General features: G+C 33.9%; 1 protein-coding gene across 12 annotated transcripts in view; it reads left to right on the top strand.

The window, feature by feature from the left end:
* The window catches only part of CASK (peripheral plasma membrane protein CASK), a 766,374-nt gene extending 757,755 nt beyond the window's left edge, over positions 1 to 8,619 (top strand). For all 12 annotated transcript variants that reach the window (XM_069812914.1, XM_069812912.1, XM_069812916.1 and 9 more), the window contains one exon: positions 1,104 to 8,619. In XM_069812914.1, coding sequence (XP_069669015.1) covers positions 1,104 to 1,283 — 180 coding nt within the window. In that variant the 3' untranslated portion in view covers positions 1,284 to 8,619. The remainder of the gene's footprint in view (positions 1 to 1,103) is intronic.
* Positions 8,620 to 18,722: the final 10,103 nt, after the last annotated feature.

Raw genomic sequence — 18,722 nt, forward strand, 5'->3', positions numbered from 1 at the left:
TCTCACTTCTAAATTCGGAAATATATGTGTTACACGTTCTTCATCAGGAAAGCTGACATCTCCACTCCATAAACAATACCTGGAGAAAGTAATAAAGACATATGTGAAAGAGCAGCCATTTCTTCTAATTCTGGACTCGTGGGAAGGGCAGGTAAATCCTTCTTTGTATGATGAAATATTTACAAATGAAGAAAATGAAGTAACGTGCTACCTTATAGTTATTTCACCCAAATGTACTGGATAATGCCAGTCCTGTGATGTTTATTTTTTTAGACAGGTGAAGATTTTTATCAAATATTTGCAAAATAGCTCTTTCCTTTTATAAACTAGACGACAAATTGCTTCAAAATTCACTCCTTAATTCACTTTTATTGTCAGCTCCTATATTCCAAGCCATGTTGAAATATGCATGATATACATCAAAATTAATAAACGAACGAGAAGCATTTGTGAATGTGAAATATGTCTGTTTCGCAACAGAAGTGCGGAAAAATGTGTGTGACTGTGGACAATCTTCTTTCATTTCCATGGTGCAGGAAATATGCATGTTTCGTGCGTTTTTATGACATTTATCATAATGAATCATGTACAAAATGAAGTGGAATAGAAACAGAAAAGACACCAGTGAGCAATATTTCCCTGTTTATCCTTTACAATACAATGTTACTTAATTAGTAATTTGTTTAAAACATGATGAAGCGTTCAATACATTAAGAAATATGATATATGTAAATAGATTACTGTGATCACACTATTAATCATTATTAAAAGAAAAAAATATAGGACCAGTTAAGATTCGAACTCAGGTTACCTGGATAACAACTAAGCACCCAACCATATGAGCTACGCTTTCACACAGTCTAACTCTTCCCTATTAGGCACCTAACGGAAGTATGTCACAAACAATAGCCAATATTTCCAAAACGAGTGGTCATTGGCCACCCATGCAAGGTATGACTTTAAACAGTACGTCTTGTACTTTCATCTCACACAATCTTATTTCATTCGGTGATATACAGAGCGTGTCCTCTCCGTGTTAGTTTACATTTAACATGCGAAAGTGATCATCACAAATATATTCATAAATTTGATTTTCATTTCAGTATGATGGGAGCCTGGAACGTTTAGCGAAAGAATCGGATCTTCTTCGACAAGCATATGGACATTTCTTCGACCTCACAATTGTCAACAATGACATTGAAGAGACAATCGCTGCATTGGAGAAGGCTATAGAACGAGTACACACTACACCTCAGTGGATTCCCGTGTCTTGGGTCTACTGACAGAAGCTACCGCCGGGATCTACGGCTTCGCTCAAATAGGAAGTGAAAGCAAGACTACATACCATCCATGGAATCGTGTAGCTAATACCATCTCAGTGGCTCAGTGTGTTTTGGATTTCCAACAGATATTGCCCCGAAGATGTTTTGCTCAAATGGCACACACATACACAGAGTGAAACTTTCCATCATAAAGCATATCTTCTTCACTCTATCTCTCTTTGAATGATAACTGGTTTAGTGTTCTGTTCCAATTACTCAACTAAATTTCTTTGGTTGAACCAGAGCTGGCAGTTGAGGAAACTTAACATCCATTCCTGCGAATGGAAATCTACTGCCAGAATCCCTCAGTTGCCAGAAACATTGTGTGATTGTTGAGTGATGGGACCAGAACATCGGGACAGTATTTTGAATGTCAGTAAGTTTGATTCTGTTACACAAACTTTGCCTTAACTGCACTCTGTACTACAGAATGTTACACTTACAGCATATAATGGATATAACAGTTTAATACAAAACAGTATGTTTCTTTTCTTTTAATTCCCGTTAAGAAAAAAAATACAAACTGACTGACCTTCAGTAATAAAAATGTCAATTTTCCGATCTTAATAATCATTGTCCAAGTCCCATTTGTAGTCTGTCGATAAATTTCGTAACCAGTTATGCACATACTGCACCAAAAGGGGGAAAATGATTATTGCTTATGGTAAATGTGAATGGAAGAACATCAGAGACAATCTTTGGAACGTGACACAAGAATCTTCTCTTCTGCTGCCAGTAAAAGAAGAAATAAATAAATTGGGTTCAGCTATTGCACAAACGCACAATACATGATGGAAAGAAAGCTAATTAGAAAACGCAAATCTGTAATTTCTATTCCACAACGACCACAGAGCAGGCATATATTTCGCTCAGGTTCAGTATTCCAGAAACATAAGGCTATGTATGGACTCCATAGAAAACACTTTGAACTTATTGGGGAAGGTGTATTTTTGTTACAAACAGTACAAGTGGGCTGGCCCAATAATTGAAATCATGTGTGTGCTAGTATACAAACTCAAGATATCAACCCGTTTGGTCTCAAGATGTTCAGTGAAGCTGGTTATTGGGTATTTTTTTCTTTTACGGCAAGTGAATTTTTATTTTAAATTGTATGTCAGAATGAAAGTGTTTTCAGCTGCAAGTACTTTGCTAAGAGGGATAAAAAAACACACAGTTGGTTCAGCGATGGTTAAAGTGCAACACAATAATACCTGACGAGCTGTGTGGCAAGTTACATTTTGAGTCATCAGTGCTGTTGGCTGTGAACTGAATATTACTAGGTTGCTTCTTGAAAGGAAAATAAAATTATTAGCAAAACTACATACATATAGTGATGTGTAGGTTGTTATAGGGGGAACTAATAATTTATCAGTAGTAGTGTGTTTGGTGAAACAGTTTAAAAAATGAAGAATAAATACAATTTAAAAAATCACACGTTAAAATTAAAACAATAACTGGACTAATACGAAGATGCTTGAGGTATGCATAATGATTTACATCTCTTGATAACTTCCATTAATAACACAATAAAATGAGTATTCCTACTTATTCTAATTAATGAGAATTAAAATAGCTCCAGATAAATAGAGTTTAGTGAACATTTAGGGGATGAATCAAGAGGCATGTGTTGTCGATGATTTAGTAAAAACAAATAATAACTTGAAGAAAACATAATAGATTTGTATGTGCGCATATGTGTACAGTTTCTGTATTATCCCACATAACATGTTGGTTAATTCAGGTTACCAGTGGTTTTATACATGCTCCAGTGATGTCAAACCATTAGTTAACAGCTGGCATCTAGATTATTAGAAAACACAATGGAGTCAGTGTTTGATTTTTTTTTCACACATCTTACAATTTTGTCACTTCTCTTAACATCAACTGACTACCAAAAGTTGCTGAATGGTGATGAAGTAATAAAAATTATGCAGTGGCTTGGAATAATGCATTTGTAGGTTATGTGCGTGTTTAAAGAAGAAATATAAAGAGGATTAACATGAGGATATGCTGTACAGTTACATATCAGGAGCTGAAATAATATAAATGGAAGTTTTCCATCTTCAAAAACTGTGAAACCATGGGCGTGTAACCTCATTATTTGGAAAAGGATTAGGACAGCAATGCTTGCTTCCGAGTGCCTATGCAGGACAGTAATATAGGGACATCCAGAAGTCAACAAAGAAATATTATTTCATCAACTTCTGGAAGTGCCTGTTTGTTGCTATGTAATTAAAAGAAACTGGTAACTCCCTATTTCCAGCTGAAATAAACATTACGAATCATTCACAATTATATCATTTCCTTCTCATAATAAAGCAAAGGTGATAAGTACTGCAATTTCTGGCAGTTATTTCTCTCAACTTTCTTTCAGTAAGTTATGTCGTGAAGTACCGGATGTGACAGAGACATCATCTTTCAAATGAAGCAATAATACCAAAAATTGTGTGTTACTAGTTTATAAAATATATTTTGAGTGATGTTAAGTACGGTATTCTTTTTAAGATATATATAATTTCTAATTGTTAGATATGCTATATAACAGTGAAGTGAAATCAAAACTCTTACAAGCAGCTGTTGGTTCTTTATCTTAATTTTCTGTAATCATCAAATAATTACTAATTTGTAATTCAGTTTCAAGTACTGTATTAAGCTGATGCAATTTATAATACTGGTACCAGTGGCTTTTATTTATTGTCTCAGGATTCCTATCCAAATTTTTATTTTGATATGCCAGTGTTTTTGTACCACACGTGGCCCACACAAGTTCTATATTACTGTTATGGTTTTCTCCATATGCTCTGGCTGTAATATTATGCTGAATTAACTGTCTTGATCTTAAATTATACCTACACATGTTATTTGATAATAGTGGTGTTTATTAAATAAACTACAAATACTTATAATTATTTTTAATATTTTAAATTTTTTTGTTACGGAATATTTTGATCAGCTTCAATAAATTAAAATTTCGTATAATAATATTGATTTACTATACTGCATTCCAAAATGTCTGACAGGCGACGTAAACATTGCAGGCAGAGGAAGGGAGAAGGATAATTGCTAATCAACCAGTGGTAAAGGTCATGTTCTAGGCTTATCTTGAAGTTGGGGAGAGGTAGAACACTTCAGACTGCCCAACTTCAAGATAAGCCTGGAATGCAGGGGTGGCTCTACAATAAGAACTGCAGAGCTGCAGAACCGCCATTTAAATGAACCTGAAAAAATTAAAAATGTTAAACGTGCTTTTATGTAATTTATTTCATTGTTTCATTTATTTTTCCAATTCATTCTCCTTCGATTCGAGATTTTACTGTCTGTAGGAGCCTTGAACTGCTCGAGAATTTTAGCTGTAGTGTACTTTTGGGATCTGTGATCGGCAGTTCCTGGAGCTCAACGTAGGGTAGTCGGGAGCAGAAAACTGGTTCTCTTCATCGTCCCATAAGACTGCATTAGAGCTGCAACCGAAGCAGCTCTCTCTGAATATACAAAAGAACTGTCAACACCCTCATCTCTTTATGACCTGCTTTAGAACACATAGGCTTCTGGACTACTGTATATCTTTACAGTTCCAGTGTATTATATTACTGTGGGTGGTGTGATGTGATTAGTCAGTGTGTCTAAGGAAATATTTTACATTAAAAATGAATGAAATGAAAACCTAATCGACCAACCCTTTTCGAAATTAAAAGAGAAATTGCACGTTAACTTAAGAAATTAGGACGTCCTACACAAAGTTTAAATATTGAAATTTCTGGAAAAAGTCGAGGAAATCATGTAGCCTACTAGTCATTTTAATACCGAAATGTGTAATGGAAACGATTGGTTTTTTGCTGCGGTCATGAAAAACGCTTTCTCCTCCACCCGTCTAGGCCTATTCTGTTTAGAGGAGAAAAATACATGGACAAACACCGGAGTGAAGGATTTAGTTAATTTGACTTAAAAAACTAGAAAAGCATGTGGGGCACATCTCCACTACGTGACTAGTTGTACCAGGTGGGAGAGGTGTAGTGCACGGATGGTTGAAGTACAATTTCGGATGCACAGTCAACTTCGAGAAGGGGCTGTAATTACACGCGTTATCCGATTTAGATGCAATAAACAGCATGCGTTTGCTAAATACACTATTTTTCATGCAGAACTGCCAACCTTTGTAACTGCGGGCCGCTACTGCTGGAATGTGACCTCTGCCATTGGTTGATTAGTAAGTAATCTTCTCCCTTCCTATGCTGATACTGTTCACGTCATCTGTCAGACATTAGGAACGCAGTATAGTGCCTATTCTCATTCAACAGTCATATTCATACTAAAATAAAAAAAAATACTAATTTTCTAATCAAATATAAATTTCAAGCTTACCTCTTCTGTACGTAAAAGTACCTATAAGATTTGGTATTTAAGGTTCCAGAAAAAATATATATATATTAAATCGATATAGCATTTTTTCTACTCCATAATGATACAAACTACTGTTATGGATATAATGTTAATACTGTATCTTACTAGTGAACGTGTTATTAAGCAAAAGAAAACAAAATAAATATAACAACACAAGAACTGCAGATGATTTTATAAGCACCGTAATGATAGATAATTAATTAAAAGAAAAATAAAGATAAATGTATAAAGACTTTAATTACAATGCAGCTTCGATTATCGTCAAAATTCTAATAGCTTCGTTTTTTCGGATCGTATAATTGTACATTTCACCTTAATGACAAACATCGCACAATCTCGTGGATTCAGTCATGCTTCCGATGAAAGAAGGAAGGTCGTGAAACAATGAAGTCAATATAGTAATTATTTCAAGAAGCAAGATGGTTCAGCCACTTGAGAACACCAACCATTCACTTCAAAAATCCATACATAATTTACCTTGCAGACTTCATTTCTCCAGAACACAAGGAACCCTTCCCATCTTCTTTAAACTATACAGTATCTCAGGTCCTGTGCACACTTAACATTTTAAGATGTCAGTGGCGAAGCTCTTAAGAGGATTTTAAGACTTGGCTGACCCAAAAAATTTGAGTTATATCTAGTAACAGTAGACCTCTAAGTTCGTAAACAGTAGACCTCTAAGTTCGTAAACAGTAGACCTCTAAGTTCGTAATAACGATGTATCATAACACTTGGTTTCACTCCGTTTCTTCCCTATAGTATGTTCACTGTTGACAGTCATTCCAGGATGGAGAGTTCAGTGCGAGGTTTGTAACAGAAGCCTCTAATGGCATGGCTACGACCTTGACTCGCAAACTTGAGAGGGGACCGGTTAGGGTGTATTGATTTGTTACATGTCATTACGAAATCGGCTCGCCTCACATTCACAACAATATGTTGCACTATATTGGTGTTTTGTGATTGTGCCGCATTGTTGAATGTTAATTTAATCAAAAGTGTACGCGTGTGTGTGTTACATATTAATTTTGTGTAAAATAGCTCATACTGAAAGAACATTGAGGTCCTTATTTGTAGAATTAAAAGAGAAACCATTTTAAAGTTGGACATATGAAACAAAATATGCTTACAAAGATACGAGATTAACACCACATTTACGTATTAAAATAGTGCATGGAGGAAGACAAAATATAAATTTTCAATTGCTATGGTATAAAAATTAATATCCTTGGCTATCAAGATGCTCTGAAATAAGTTTTATTGTTATACCTGTATTCTGTTTGGGGTGAAAATGAGCAGGTATCATCTTCTTGTAGGGTCTGTGTCACAAAAAATTTTTACAGAAAAGTCGAGAAACATCTGTACTATAAAAAGATGCAATTAAGGTAAGCAGATTTTTTCATCCTACTCAGTATTACCACTTTGGCTTCGCCACTGAAAGATGTGCATCTTTTGACATAAGTGCCAATTTTCAGTCATATTTATTGCACATAAATTTTACTTCTTTGAATCACTGCAATTTAACCCTTTTGCCTGATTACAAGCTCTTTGTCTGTCTACACGATTAAGACATTCTATAGTAAGTATTCTGTAGGCGACTTGTCTTGTGGCTGTTACTTTAAATGTTAATCGGTAAACATGACATCTCATAGAAACATGCAATCCGGTTTATGTATTTATTAAGCATTTCTGTTCACTTCGTAAATTAAATATATTCGATTTAATTTTTTTATTACATTAAATCAATGTAATTGTGTTAAAGGGTGGTATTTCTTGTAATACCTACATAATTTTATTCAAAGTTATAACCCAAGAGAAATGTGATTAGGTTTTTATTTTCGTAACTAATATCACTCTAAGATTACCTAGTTTAAATCATTTTCAGTATTGTTCTTTCGATAATCAATGCAGTTTTGTAGAATTAGTAATTAACGACGATAATCGAAGTTCTACTTATATTGTATTTTCATTAACTTTTATTTACGTCTCTTTATTCAGATAATATATTACAGAGATTACTTGAAGTAGTACATAATTAATGCACATGCTGTAATTTTCTGTATTATCCTCTTAGTTAAAAATTAAAAATAACATTGTAATAATAATATAACATGAATTAGTAAGATGAGATTAAGAAAGTTAACGATTAGAAAATGGTACCTACTGTAAGAATTTCGAAACCTCATTTCGAATAGACTCTTTTCTTATAATATTCTTACATTGATTTACCTTCGCAGATTGCATACGACAAATTTAATGATAGAAAATGGACTTGTTTTGTTTTGCAAGAAGCAATTACTGTTGTTCACTAATGTTAATTAATTAAGATAGACTTATTGTAATACCAGTACCTAATTGTTTTACAAGGTAGGCCTACCGATATGTATTTAACAAGAAAATATAAATGAAGGAAAATACTTGAATTTCGTAGTTTTAATAACATAAAAAATATTCATTTTCACTTAGCCTATTAATAGTATTTAGTCTATTGGTTTAAAAATGCTTAAGTAAAAGGATTTGAAAGATAATGTTTTTATCACAATTAAAGCAAATCCATTGTCTGGGGAGTTAAAAACAACATCTTGTAATATATATAGGCTATATACAGCGTGCAGTGAGAGCATGAATTTTTATTTTGTGATTATTTATGGATGCCACTCAGTATAATTTAATTCTTACTAGTTTTGTTTGAGACAAATTCTTTGTCATTTTCCATATATACAGAAGTAAGACAAAATGTTGATTGTAATATTATTTATGAATATTTCTACTCTGACTATATTGGAAAATGTAGCTGAGAGGTAATATTGGCTCATAAAATCTTGAATTACATTCTCATCTTTATTGTATGATTCAGAAAAAAGAATAAAGATATGAGATATCATAACATAAGGAAAATTAATACTATTGTTTTAATTAACGGCAGGAGTGTGATATTGACTACTCATCTCTTTCTAGTGCCGAAGTTAAGAAAGCATACGAGGGGTAGTCATGAAGTTTTAATTATCATTTCCAAAAAAGCAAGCTGTGACCATGAAACTTGGTGATGGTGTTAGTCCTTCACCCTTCAATGCGACACATTTTTCCCAACGATGCATGACTTGGGGAAACCTTGGTTGTAGAAGTCTGCATTTTGGCTGTTCAGGAAACGTTCCACCTCGAAAATCACCTCGCTGTCACTCCGGAAATGCCTGTGAAGCAAAATTAGATAGCCCAAAGAAGCAGCATGTGTGACTGTGTCCTGTACAGAATGAGCTGAGGCATTCTCGTAGAGCAAAATGACCCCCTTTGTCAGCTTCCTGCGACACTTCATCTTCACAGCCTCCTGTAACCTCGTGAGATTTCAGTAGTATGCTCCTGTGATGGTTTACCCCTTACGAGCATAATTTGTTAATACCACACCACGGCAGTCCCAGAAAATACTCAGCATCACCTTGCCCATTGATGGTTGGGTCTTAGCCTTTTTTGGCGGTGGTGAATCCACATGTTTCCACTGCTTGCTTTGCTCCTTTGTTTCGGGTTCATAGTGATACACCCAGCACTTGTCCATGGTGATTAGTAGGCTTCGAGACTTCGGACCCAATAGAGCAGTTCAGTGGGAAATCTGCATAACGACGTACTGAGTATAATGGTAAAGCGTACGGTGGGTGGGGGTACTGTAGAATGAATGCCAACAAATACGCAAAGGAAAACGCTCTGGATTTCAAGGTTCTGACGAATAATTTGGTCTTTATACAAACCCATTTTCAAACTGTGTCTGAAACTATTACACGGTTAAAAAAGTCAGAGCAAGAGATGCCAGAAGCCCTCAAATTAGTTGAGAAAATGACACAGAGAATTAATGAGACACCAAGTACACCGGTTACTGAACGTGTAAAACAGAAGTGGAAGTCAATTTTATGTAAAAATAACGGATATGGAACATTGTGTGATATAAACAGCAAATTAGTAGACATAGACTGTCTCTTAGAGACTGCAAAGATGTTAAGTTTTTTCGTTTTGCTCCTCTCACGTCATGCTTTTCACAGAACAAACTGTGTTTGGCAGATAACCGAAAAAGATTTACGTTTGAGACACTGAAAATGTATCTTGTAGTACACTGCAATTCGGTACCGTAACTGCACTTCCTAAAGACGACCAATAGGATAAATGAAGAAATTAAAATTGCTACAAGTTTATTTCCACCATTAGCACTGTGTATAATTAAACACAAACGATTATAAAAGACAGAAGAATAAATGCTTTTCACATTCTTTTGACATTGTCATTGTGTAACGTATATTTACTTTCAGAATATACATATGTGTCTGTTTCCCCATACTACCGTACTCTAAGCAGCAATGCTGTTACCTCAACATATCTCTACCTTTCACTACCTGCAGCGAGTCAACAACCTATAGTACAAGCACAGTAAACTTATTGTATCGGGTCCCAAGTCTCAAAGCCTGGTGATTAGGCAGCTAAAGAAGTCATCTGGATTGAGCTGACTCAACTGCAACATTTCCGCTGTCTTTTTTAATAGGTGTGAGTAGTCGCGGAACCCATCAGATCATGTCATGTTCAAAATGTCTTGAAAGATGTTGAAAACTGATCCATGACTGATTTTCACTTTTTTCACTATCGCCGGTGTTCGAGCACCAGGGCCTCCATGTCTCTTGCAATTCCCGGTTCTGCACAGAGAGATGGTCTTTCATTCGTTCTTCGTCATTCAGACTTGTTTCACCGCACTAAAAGCATCTGCGCCACCTAACCACTGTGTCATATGATTGTGCATTAGAGTGGAGTGAAAATATGAAGTTTATGGAATCAAAATGTAATACCAGGGAAAATCCATGTTGAATCTTTCGTACACTACTTTTAATACTTGAATATAAATAATTGATTAAATGGCGATCTTACTCGTGTTAATTATGTAAGCATGTGTGGCTTACAGCTGTTTCGGTGTTACTTGACACCATCCTCAGAGCCTACTAGATCTTGGCGCTATCTCAACTTCGCTGGCTGTTATGTGGGTGCGTTCGTATGGTGAAAAGTTGTGTCAAATAGTGTGTGTGTTCTGAAATTAATCTGTGTGTTGAGAATTTGACTGGGGTGTGTTTTAGTGTGTGTGTATATTTCATATTGTTCTAGTGTGTTGAGTTTTTGGTTTTTGGGTTGTATGTGTAGGATTTCCATGTCTGTATTTATGATACATTACAAAGAACATATTAAAGCAATAACCAGAGGACACAATACATCTACATATGCCGAACACATAACTAATGCTAACCATACATACAATAACATAAATACAGACATGGAAATCCTACACATACAACCCAAAAACCAAAAACTCAACACACTAGAACAATATGAAATATACAGACACACTAAAACACACCCTGATCAAATTCTCAACACACAGATCAATTTTAGAACACACACACACTATTTGACACAACTCTTCACCACACGAACGCACCCACACAACAGGCAGCGAAGTTGAGATAGCGCCGAGATCTAGTAGGCTCTGAGGATGGTGTCAAGTAACACCGAAACAGCTGTAAGCCACACATGCTTACATAATTAACACGAGTAAGATCGCCATTTAATCAATTATTTACCAGGGAAAAGTTGTGGAGTGATATCATAAAGAACAATGCAAAATTATTTTCTCTAGATTAATATTTAGAGATGCCCCAAGAGCATTATATTTTTAATTTTCACAAAATTTTGAGATTTAAATTTTTTTGCGAGAGAACATTCTTCAGTGATTTAATCTGAACAGGATACCAGGAACATGTTAAAAATACATTTTAAAAGACTCTGCATATTTTTGGTCCCCTGTTGTTTCATCCTGAAGTGTCACAGAAACCTCAATTTATAAGAAAATTGGAAATAATCATAAAACTCTTAGGTATGATATAACTAATATAATAAAATTAATGGAAATTCATTCTTCTTATGTTGCAGGGTATTTAAATCACAATATTTCTAATATTAATACAATAAATCTGACCTTCTACCCTGTATTCGCAATGCCAGAGGGGCTGAGCCCATCACAATTACCTGTCTACCATGACGTACCGTAATGAAATATTATCTATGGGTCAAAGATGAATTAAAATCTGACTTCAAATCAAAAGAATCTACTGTTGGACAGTTTTCAGAAAGAGTTGCTATCAAAACTAAGGAAATCCAGGTAAATACATGAATTCCGAAAGTCAGTTATACAGGAATATTAAACTGATTCTTGCTTACCATGATTACTACACAAATTTAATGAAGCCTTGTAAGAAACGACATAGTGACGACAACTAAAATGACAACATTGCAAAATTCAAAGAAGAAGCAATATTTGATACATGCAGTAGCAAATGCAAAAAAAATAATAATAATAATAACAATAATAGTAATACTGTAGGCCTAATTGTGATAAAGACTGCCGTGTTCCAAAACAAGAAAGAATGTTTTACTAGAGCAAAGAACAGAAAGAAGGATGATAACTGGATCTATTGATTTAGTTACCACTCAGAAAGAAATGAAAAGGAAAACAAGAATAAATTCTAACTAAAAGAAACAAATGGGCTGAAATGGAATTTTTATGTAAAATACAATATATTTTGTCCTTTTGCATCCCTCAAAAATACTGTATACTGCAACTCCAATTTAGAGCCTTCCAAATAAAGTTTAAATATGTGATTTTATAGCAATTCATTAGCTTTGTAATGAAAAACAAAATAATAAAACAAATATACAAAGAGGCAAAAAAAATTATAATTTTAAAAAACTTCAAAGCCCTTGGGGCACCTCAAAAATTAAATATAGGAACTCTATATTTTTCACATTCCTAAGTTAAGTCAAAATACAGACTTTTTGTATTGTATTGTATTGTATTTATTAACATTCCACGGTATTCATACATGCTTACAGCTAGAATATGGAACAAGTCAAAAAACTTAATACTATTATAAAGTCTTAATTTATAGTCACAGCCTAGATGAAATATATACAGACGAGATTTACAATATAGTCTACTAATACAACACAAAGTTTTAGTATCAATTTCATGAAGTGTTTTTGAATGTCATGAATTCACCTACAGAATAGAAGGCGTGAGAAATTAGGTACTTCTTTAATTTGGCCCTAAATAATTTTATGTTTTGAGTTTAATTTTTTATATCGATAGGGAGGCTATTAAAAATAGCATGATAGACTTGCCGATGGAGTATGAAAGTCATTTTTTTGACGTGTATTTATGCTATGAATTGTTGAATTAGTTACAAAGTTTTCACGATTACATACGAGGAAGATTATTAATGAAAAGATATACTGACAAGCCATGGGCATTATTTGTAGTTTTTTTAAAATAGTCCTATACAATTCCCTAGATTTGGCACCTACTATTATTCTAATTACTCTTTTTTGTAATAGAAATATATTGTTACTTATCTGTGGAATTTCCCCAGAATATTATTCCAAAACTCATTACCGAGTGGAAGTATGCAAAGTATATTGTTTTTAAGGTATCGATATTTACTATCTTTTGCATAGATCTAATAGCAAAACAAACTGAATTTAGTTTGGGAGTAATTTCTTTAATATGATTTTTCCAATTTAACACATTATCGATTTTTAAGCCAAGAAATTTGGTTGTTGTTGTTTCTATTATTAATTATTGAGCTAGAAATTTGCGACGTTGAATTTGGACAGGATTTAAATTGAATTATGTTAGTTTTGAAACTGTTACATTTAGAAAACAGATAAAAAAAATTTCACGTATAGATTCACTCCACCCTATTGTGCACTATTGCCGTACACTTCCACCAACTCACCGTGGATTGTTTCAGCGTTGTTCCCTTTCATATGCAGAAAACGAATTACCGCACAATACTCCACTTTATCAATGGGCTGCGCCATTTTGTTTTGGCTCCTCTAGTTGTTTGCTGCGGTACTGTGGCGTGGGGATTTCAATGTGTATCAGGACTGCAGACATGTACATGCAACAACATCAAAAATTAATTACTTAACTTTATTTTTTCGAGGTGATAATTAAAACTTTATGTCTACCCCTAGTAGTAACTACCTCTTTGCCATTATACACCTTCACGGCATGTGTGGAGAGTTTATTACTTCAATTAGCTTAAGAGAGAAGCAATTACCATTTATATATATATATTTAAAACTCTTAGGTCCAGGGATTTCGAAAGCCCATTGGCTTGTCTTTGCAATGAGAGAAGTAATGGCCATCCCTACTTGTTAATTTTTTAGCATATTGGAGAATGTGTGCTTACATAAATAAGGCAGGTATTCAGTGCTGATTGTGCAGTTGGGTAGGTAAAGCTGACAGTTGTTGCTACATCATGGTATGTTCTAATTTGCGTACCGAAAATGTTCACGTGTTTCTTGACATTTTCGTCTTAAGAATTAATAGAAAAGCTACTAATATTCATTTAATATATCGTAGTAGAAAAAGTTACGACAAATATTTTTCACTGTACGAGAAAATATGGAAACATTTTATTACATCTCCTCCTCCTCCTCCTCCTCCTCCTCCTCCTCCTCCTCCTCCTTCTTCTTCTTCTTCTTCTTCTTCATCTTCATCATCATCATCATCATCATCCATCATCAGTCACGAATTAGGCTCTGTTTTGGCTTGACCCAGTGGTCTTTTCAAAAAGTCTTTTAATTTGTAACGTCTCTTATTATTCTAGTTACTGGTAAAGGTGAGCTTGCCACGGAAAGCTGCGCGAACTTTCAGAAACGTTCAGGTGCAATCGACCTCGCTTTGATTCGATTGACAGTTCTCAGTCGTCTGCTGGCTTGATGTTTCGAGTAAGATTTTTCACAGCACGTGTAACATAACGTAAACCTTGTTGCAGAGTAACTAATAACATAACGTTGTTGAAAATACAGAAGCACGAATTTTTTTACACATAAAATCACTGAATGAAATGACGAAGATTTTATAAGAAATATATAATTGATATTTGACGTTGTAACAAAATGCTACTTAATACTATATGATTTTATTCAAATGTTCCGATAACTGGGTACTATGGTCGGTTTATTTTAATCTGTATATATTCCTTATGTTACGAGCAGAGCCTGTTTCGTTTTTCATAAATTTATAAACGTTATAAATAATTCCCTAGTTTGACTGTGTAACGTTTTATTAGCATAGAATGTTATACAGAACTCTGTTATTTAACAAACACACTTTGAACTACATAAAACTCCTGATATCAGGGATAAAACGCAGAATATGTAATGCACATGCTAGCTTCTACCCGCTCTGCACAATACACTCCACAATATGAACAGCTCAAGACCGTGCTTTCGAATGCGCCCTGTAATCAGCATTAGGTGATTCATAGTGGCCCTGTAACAAGCATGGCGGCACAAGGACCGAATATCGTTCTCTCTGCGCATCAGTCAAATGGGCAAGCTTTCTTTGCGCTTCCTCTACCATATTCTGTTTTTGTAATTCTCAAAAAGTGTCAAATTCGATTTATTCTTCTCTTGAGTTATCAATGATTGGATCTTTATTTAGTTTTTTCAATATTCCTTCATTTCTGTTCTACTCCAAAAGTGTACATCCTCTTGTTTTGCTCAAGAATTTAGTAACTACTTACAATCTGTTTTTGTCCTTTTTTTTTTTTTTTCTTTTTTTTTTTTGGTGTGAGAATTCAAATTTGACTGTATAAAATTGAACGTAATGTAACTAAATCTTAGTGTAGATGATGATGATGATGATGTAGTCACAAATGTATCCGGAAGCAAGTCTCTCGCATTTAATGGAAACAGCATCAGGTACAAGTTAGGATAACCATCTGCTTTGGCCAAAACTGCAAGAAATATTTTGCTACATAAATATTTCAATACTCCATTGTATTAATGTAATAATGGTATTGAAGCAGAGAGATAAATACAGTAAGTTCATCAATATTATGTTAACATAGTGTAGAATGTTTCAGTAATAATTGGCCCTGGTCTTTGATTGCTTACATCTTACTGGAAGATGACCATTCACATGCTAGAAAACTTTTCATATCCAGTCGCAGTGGAGCCAATTATTAATGGAATGCCCTTATTAGTTATAAATGGATTGATTTCACCGTCATCATGCAATTTTCTTTGTCCTATTTATTTTCAAGGCTTCTCAGCCACATTTTCTTTCCAATGAAACTTGTTTCTTTTATCCCATAAAGGAGAATTTTTCTAGCATAGAAACAATAAAGTTCCGCTATCTGTTTTAAGTATAATCATTCATATATCAAAATCTCGTGTCATATAACTTACTTACTGGCGTTTAAGGAACCCGGAAGTTCATTGCCGCCCTCATATAAGCCCGCCATTGGTCCCTATCCTGAGCAAGATTAATCCAGTCTCGGCCTCCCCAAAGGTATTTTTCCCTCCAGCCTCCCAACTAACACACTATATGCATTTCTGGATTCGCCCATATGTGCTACATGCCCTGCCCATCTCAAACGTCTGGATTTAATGTTCCTAATTATGTCAGGTGAAGAATACAATGCGTGCAGTTCTGTGTTGTGTAACTTTCTCCATTCTCCTGTAACTTCATCCCTCTTAGCCCCAAATATTTTCTTAAGCACCTTATTCTCAAACACCCTTAACCTATGTTCCTCTCTTAAAGTGAGAGTCCAAGTTTCACAACCATAAAGAACAACCGGTAATATAACTGTTTTATAAATTCTAACTTTCAGATTTTTTGACAGCAGACTGGATGATAAAAGCTTCTCAATCGAATAATAACAGGCATTTCCCATATTTATTCTGTGTTTAATTTTCTCCCGAGTATCATTTATATTGTTACTGTTGCTCCCAGGTATTTGCATTTTTACACCTCTTCAAAGGATAAATTTCCAATTTTTATATTTCCATTTCGTAGAATATTCTGGTCACGAGACATAATCATATACTTTGTCTTTTCAGGATTTACTTCCAGACCTATCTCTTTAGTTGCTTCAAGTAAAATTCCCGTGTTTTCCCTAATCGTTTGTGGATTTTCTCCTTATATATATATATATATATATATATATATATATATATAACTGGAGACAAATTACATGTTCTTTTTTGTAAGTTTATTGCAGTATCTACATATCTAAACCTGCCTCTTTATGATAACACGTGAACAATTTTCACTGCGTGGCAACAACTCTCTGCGTACAGATAAACTACTTTCTTGTATACACACCCAATCGATTTATTCAATCCATACAACAAAATGTATGAAATTATTCCTTCATTCAGTCCCTTTCTTCTTAAATATGAAATGACCAACACACAGGCTGATAAGAAATTAACAGATTCTTGTTTCAATTTGACAAAATATTGTGTCACTGCTTCAAATATTATATATTTTCATCTCTGCTTTTAACTACTTCTGGCATCTTTTTTGAAACGTAGCTTTCAATAACTACGTATTAAGAAATTAAGTTAGAATGCTGTACTATATACATTCGATTATTTAACATTAATATATTATAAAATACGAGATATGACAGTTCCTTGTATATTATATAGCTTCTTTAATTAGCAAATTTCTTTAGTATCACTTTAAGGCAGAAATCACAATGAAATTCAATCATTATAATTTATTAGAGAGTATAGATAAGTAATGTTAGATTTATGAACAAAATTTTACATTAATACGCAAATAATGTCGTTTTTAGAACTACATATGTATACTTGTTGACTTTCAGTACCAGTATTTATTTTAAAATTATTGGTTTAGCTTGTGTTGTAAAATATATCTTCTTTGAACTCAAAAAAGGAATGTAATTAATACATAAACAAATATTTTCAACTTGCATCACAATTGTTGACTTCATTTATGCCAGAAAATAATATTAAATAATGGGCTGCTGAGATATACTGTAGAATATACAAGCATAATATGGTCACCTTTAATTTAGGAGTAAAATGAAGATCAACAATTCGCTGAATACATTAATATTTATTGTTATTGCATATATAGATATTTAGGCTATATTTATTTTCAAATAAAATTAGACAGTTCAGAAGTTTTCACGTATGTTAATGCTTCAGGTATATTTTCTTACAGGCCGTAATAATATTAGTCTTCTTCTCTGACTTTTCCCCCTGAGGGGGTTGCTGATTTAGGTTCCACAGCCTAGAGCTATTCCAGTTTCCTACTTGTAATTCATTCTCATCCATTTCTTGGTGAATATACAGTTGTTTCCCATGTTAAGGCGGGTCTACCTCTCACCATCTTTCCAGCGGAAGACCAATCCATTATTCTCTTTGACAATCTGTACTCTGGCGTTCTTTGTCGTGTCCATACCATTGTAGTGCTCTATTATCTAATTGATGAAGTAATGCCCTTTCTGTCCCAGATTATTTTGTTTCTTACTTTGTCCTCCCTTGTAAGTTGTAGGCATCTTCTCATATAGACCATTTCTACTGTTCGAATTTTATTTCTTATTTTAGTTGTAATTGGACATATTTCTGCTCTATATAAAAAAATGTTTTCTGCTATAACCTACTATGAAAAATTCTTTTCTTAACTTCTATACTAACGTTGTTATTCCATATAAACCCAAGTATTGTTTTTGTTCCTCTCTTTCCTGTAGCTATTTTAGTCTCTATATCTCAATTACATGTAGTCCTTGAATTTAAGATGGAGTCCAACTATTTAAAAGTATTACATGTTCTTATAATTTCTGTTTCCAATTCTATGTTAGATATTTCTCTTCCAACATACATATCGTCGCTTTGAACGTGAATGAACCTATACCAGAATGAACAAGTTTGAAGTTTCTGTACAGTTGAAAAAACTGTATATTTAAACCTACTGACAGTTTTGTTGCAATTGAAACAATTTTTACGATTGAATATAGTAAAAAAAAAAAAGACTTTGCATACTATTATATAGAAGTCATGACTAATTTAAGCTATTTTTGTTTTATAATGTGGCTTAGAACCTTTCACCATATTTACGAATGAAGAATGAATAACATTTTAATATGAAGAAAGGAC

Source organism: Periplaneta americana, chromosome 16 (assembly GCF_040183065.1).
Source record: "Periplaneta americana isolate PAMFEO1 chromosome 16, P.americana_PAMFEO1_priV1, whole genome shotgun sequence".
Lineage (NCBI taxonomy): Eukaryota > Metazoa > Arthropoda > Insecta > Blattodea > Blattidae > Periplaneta > Periplaneta americana.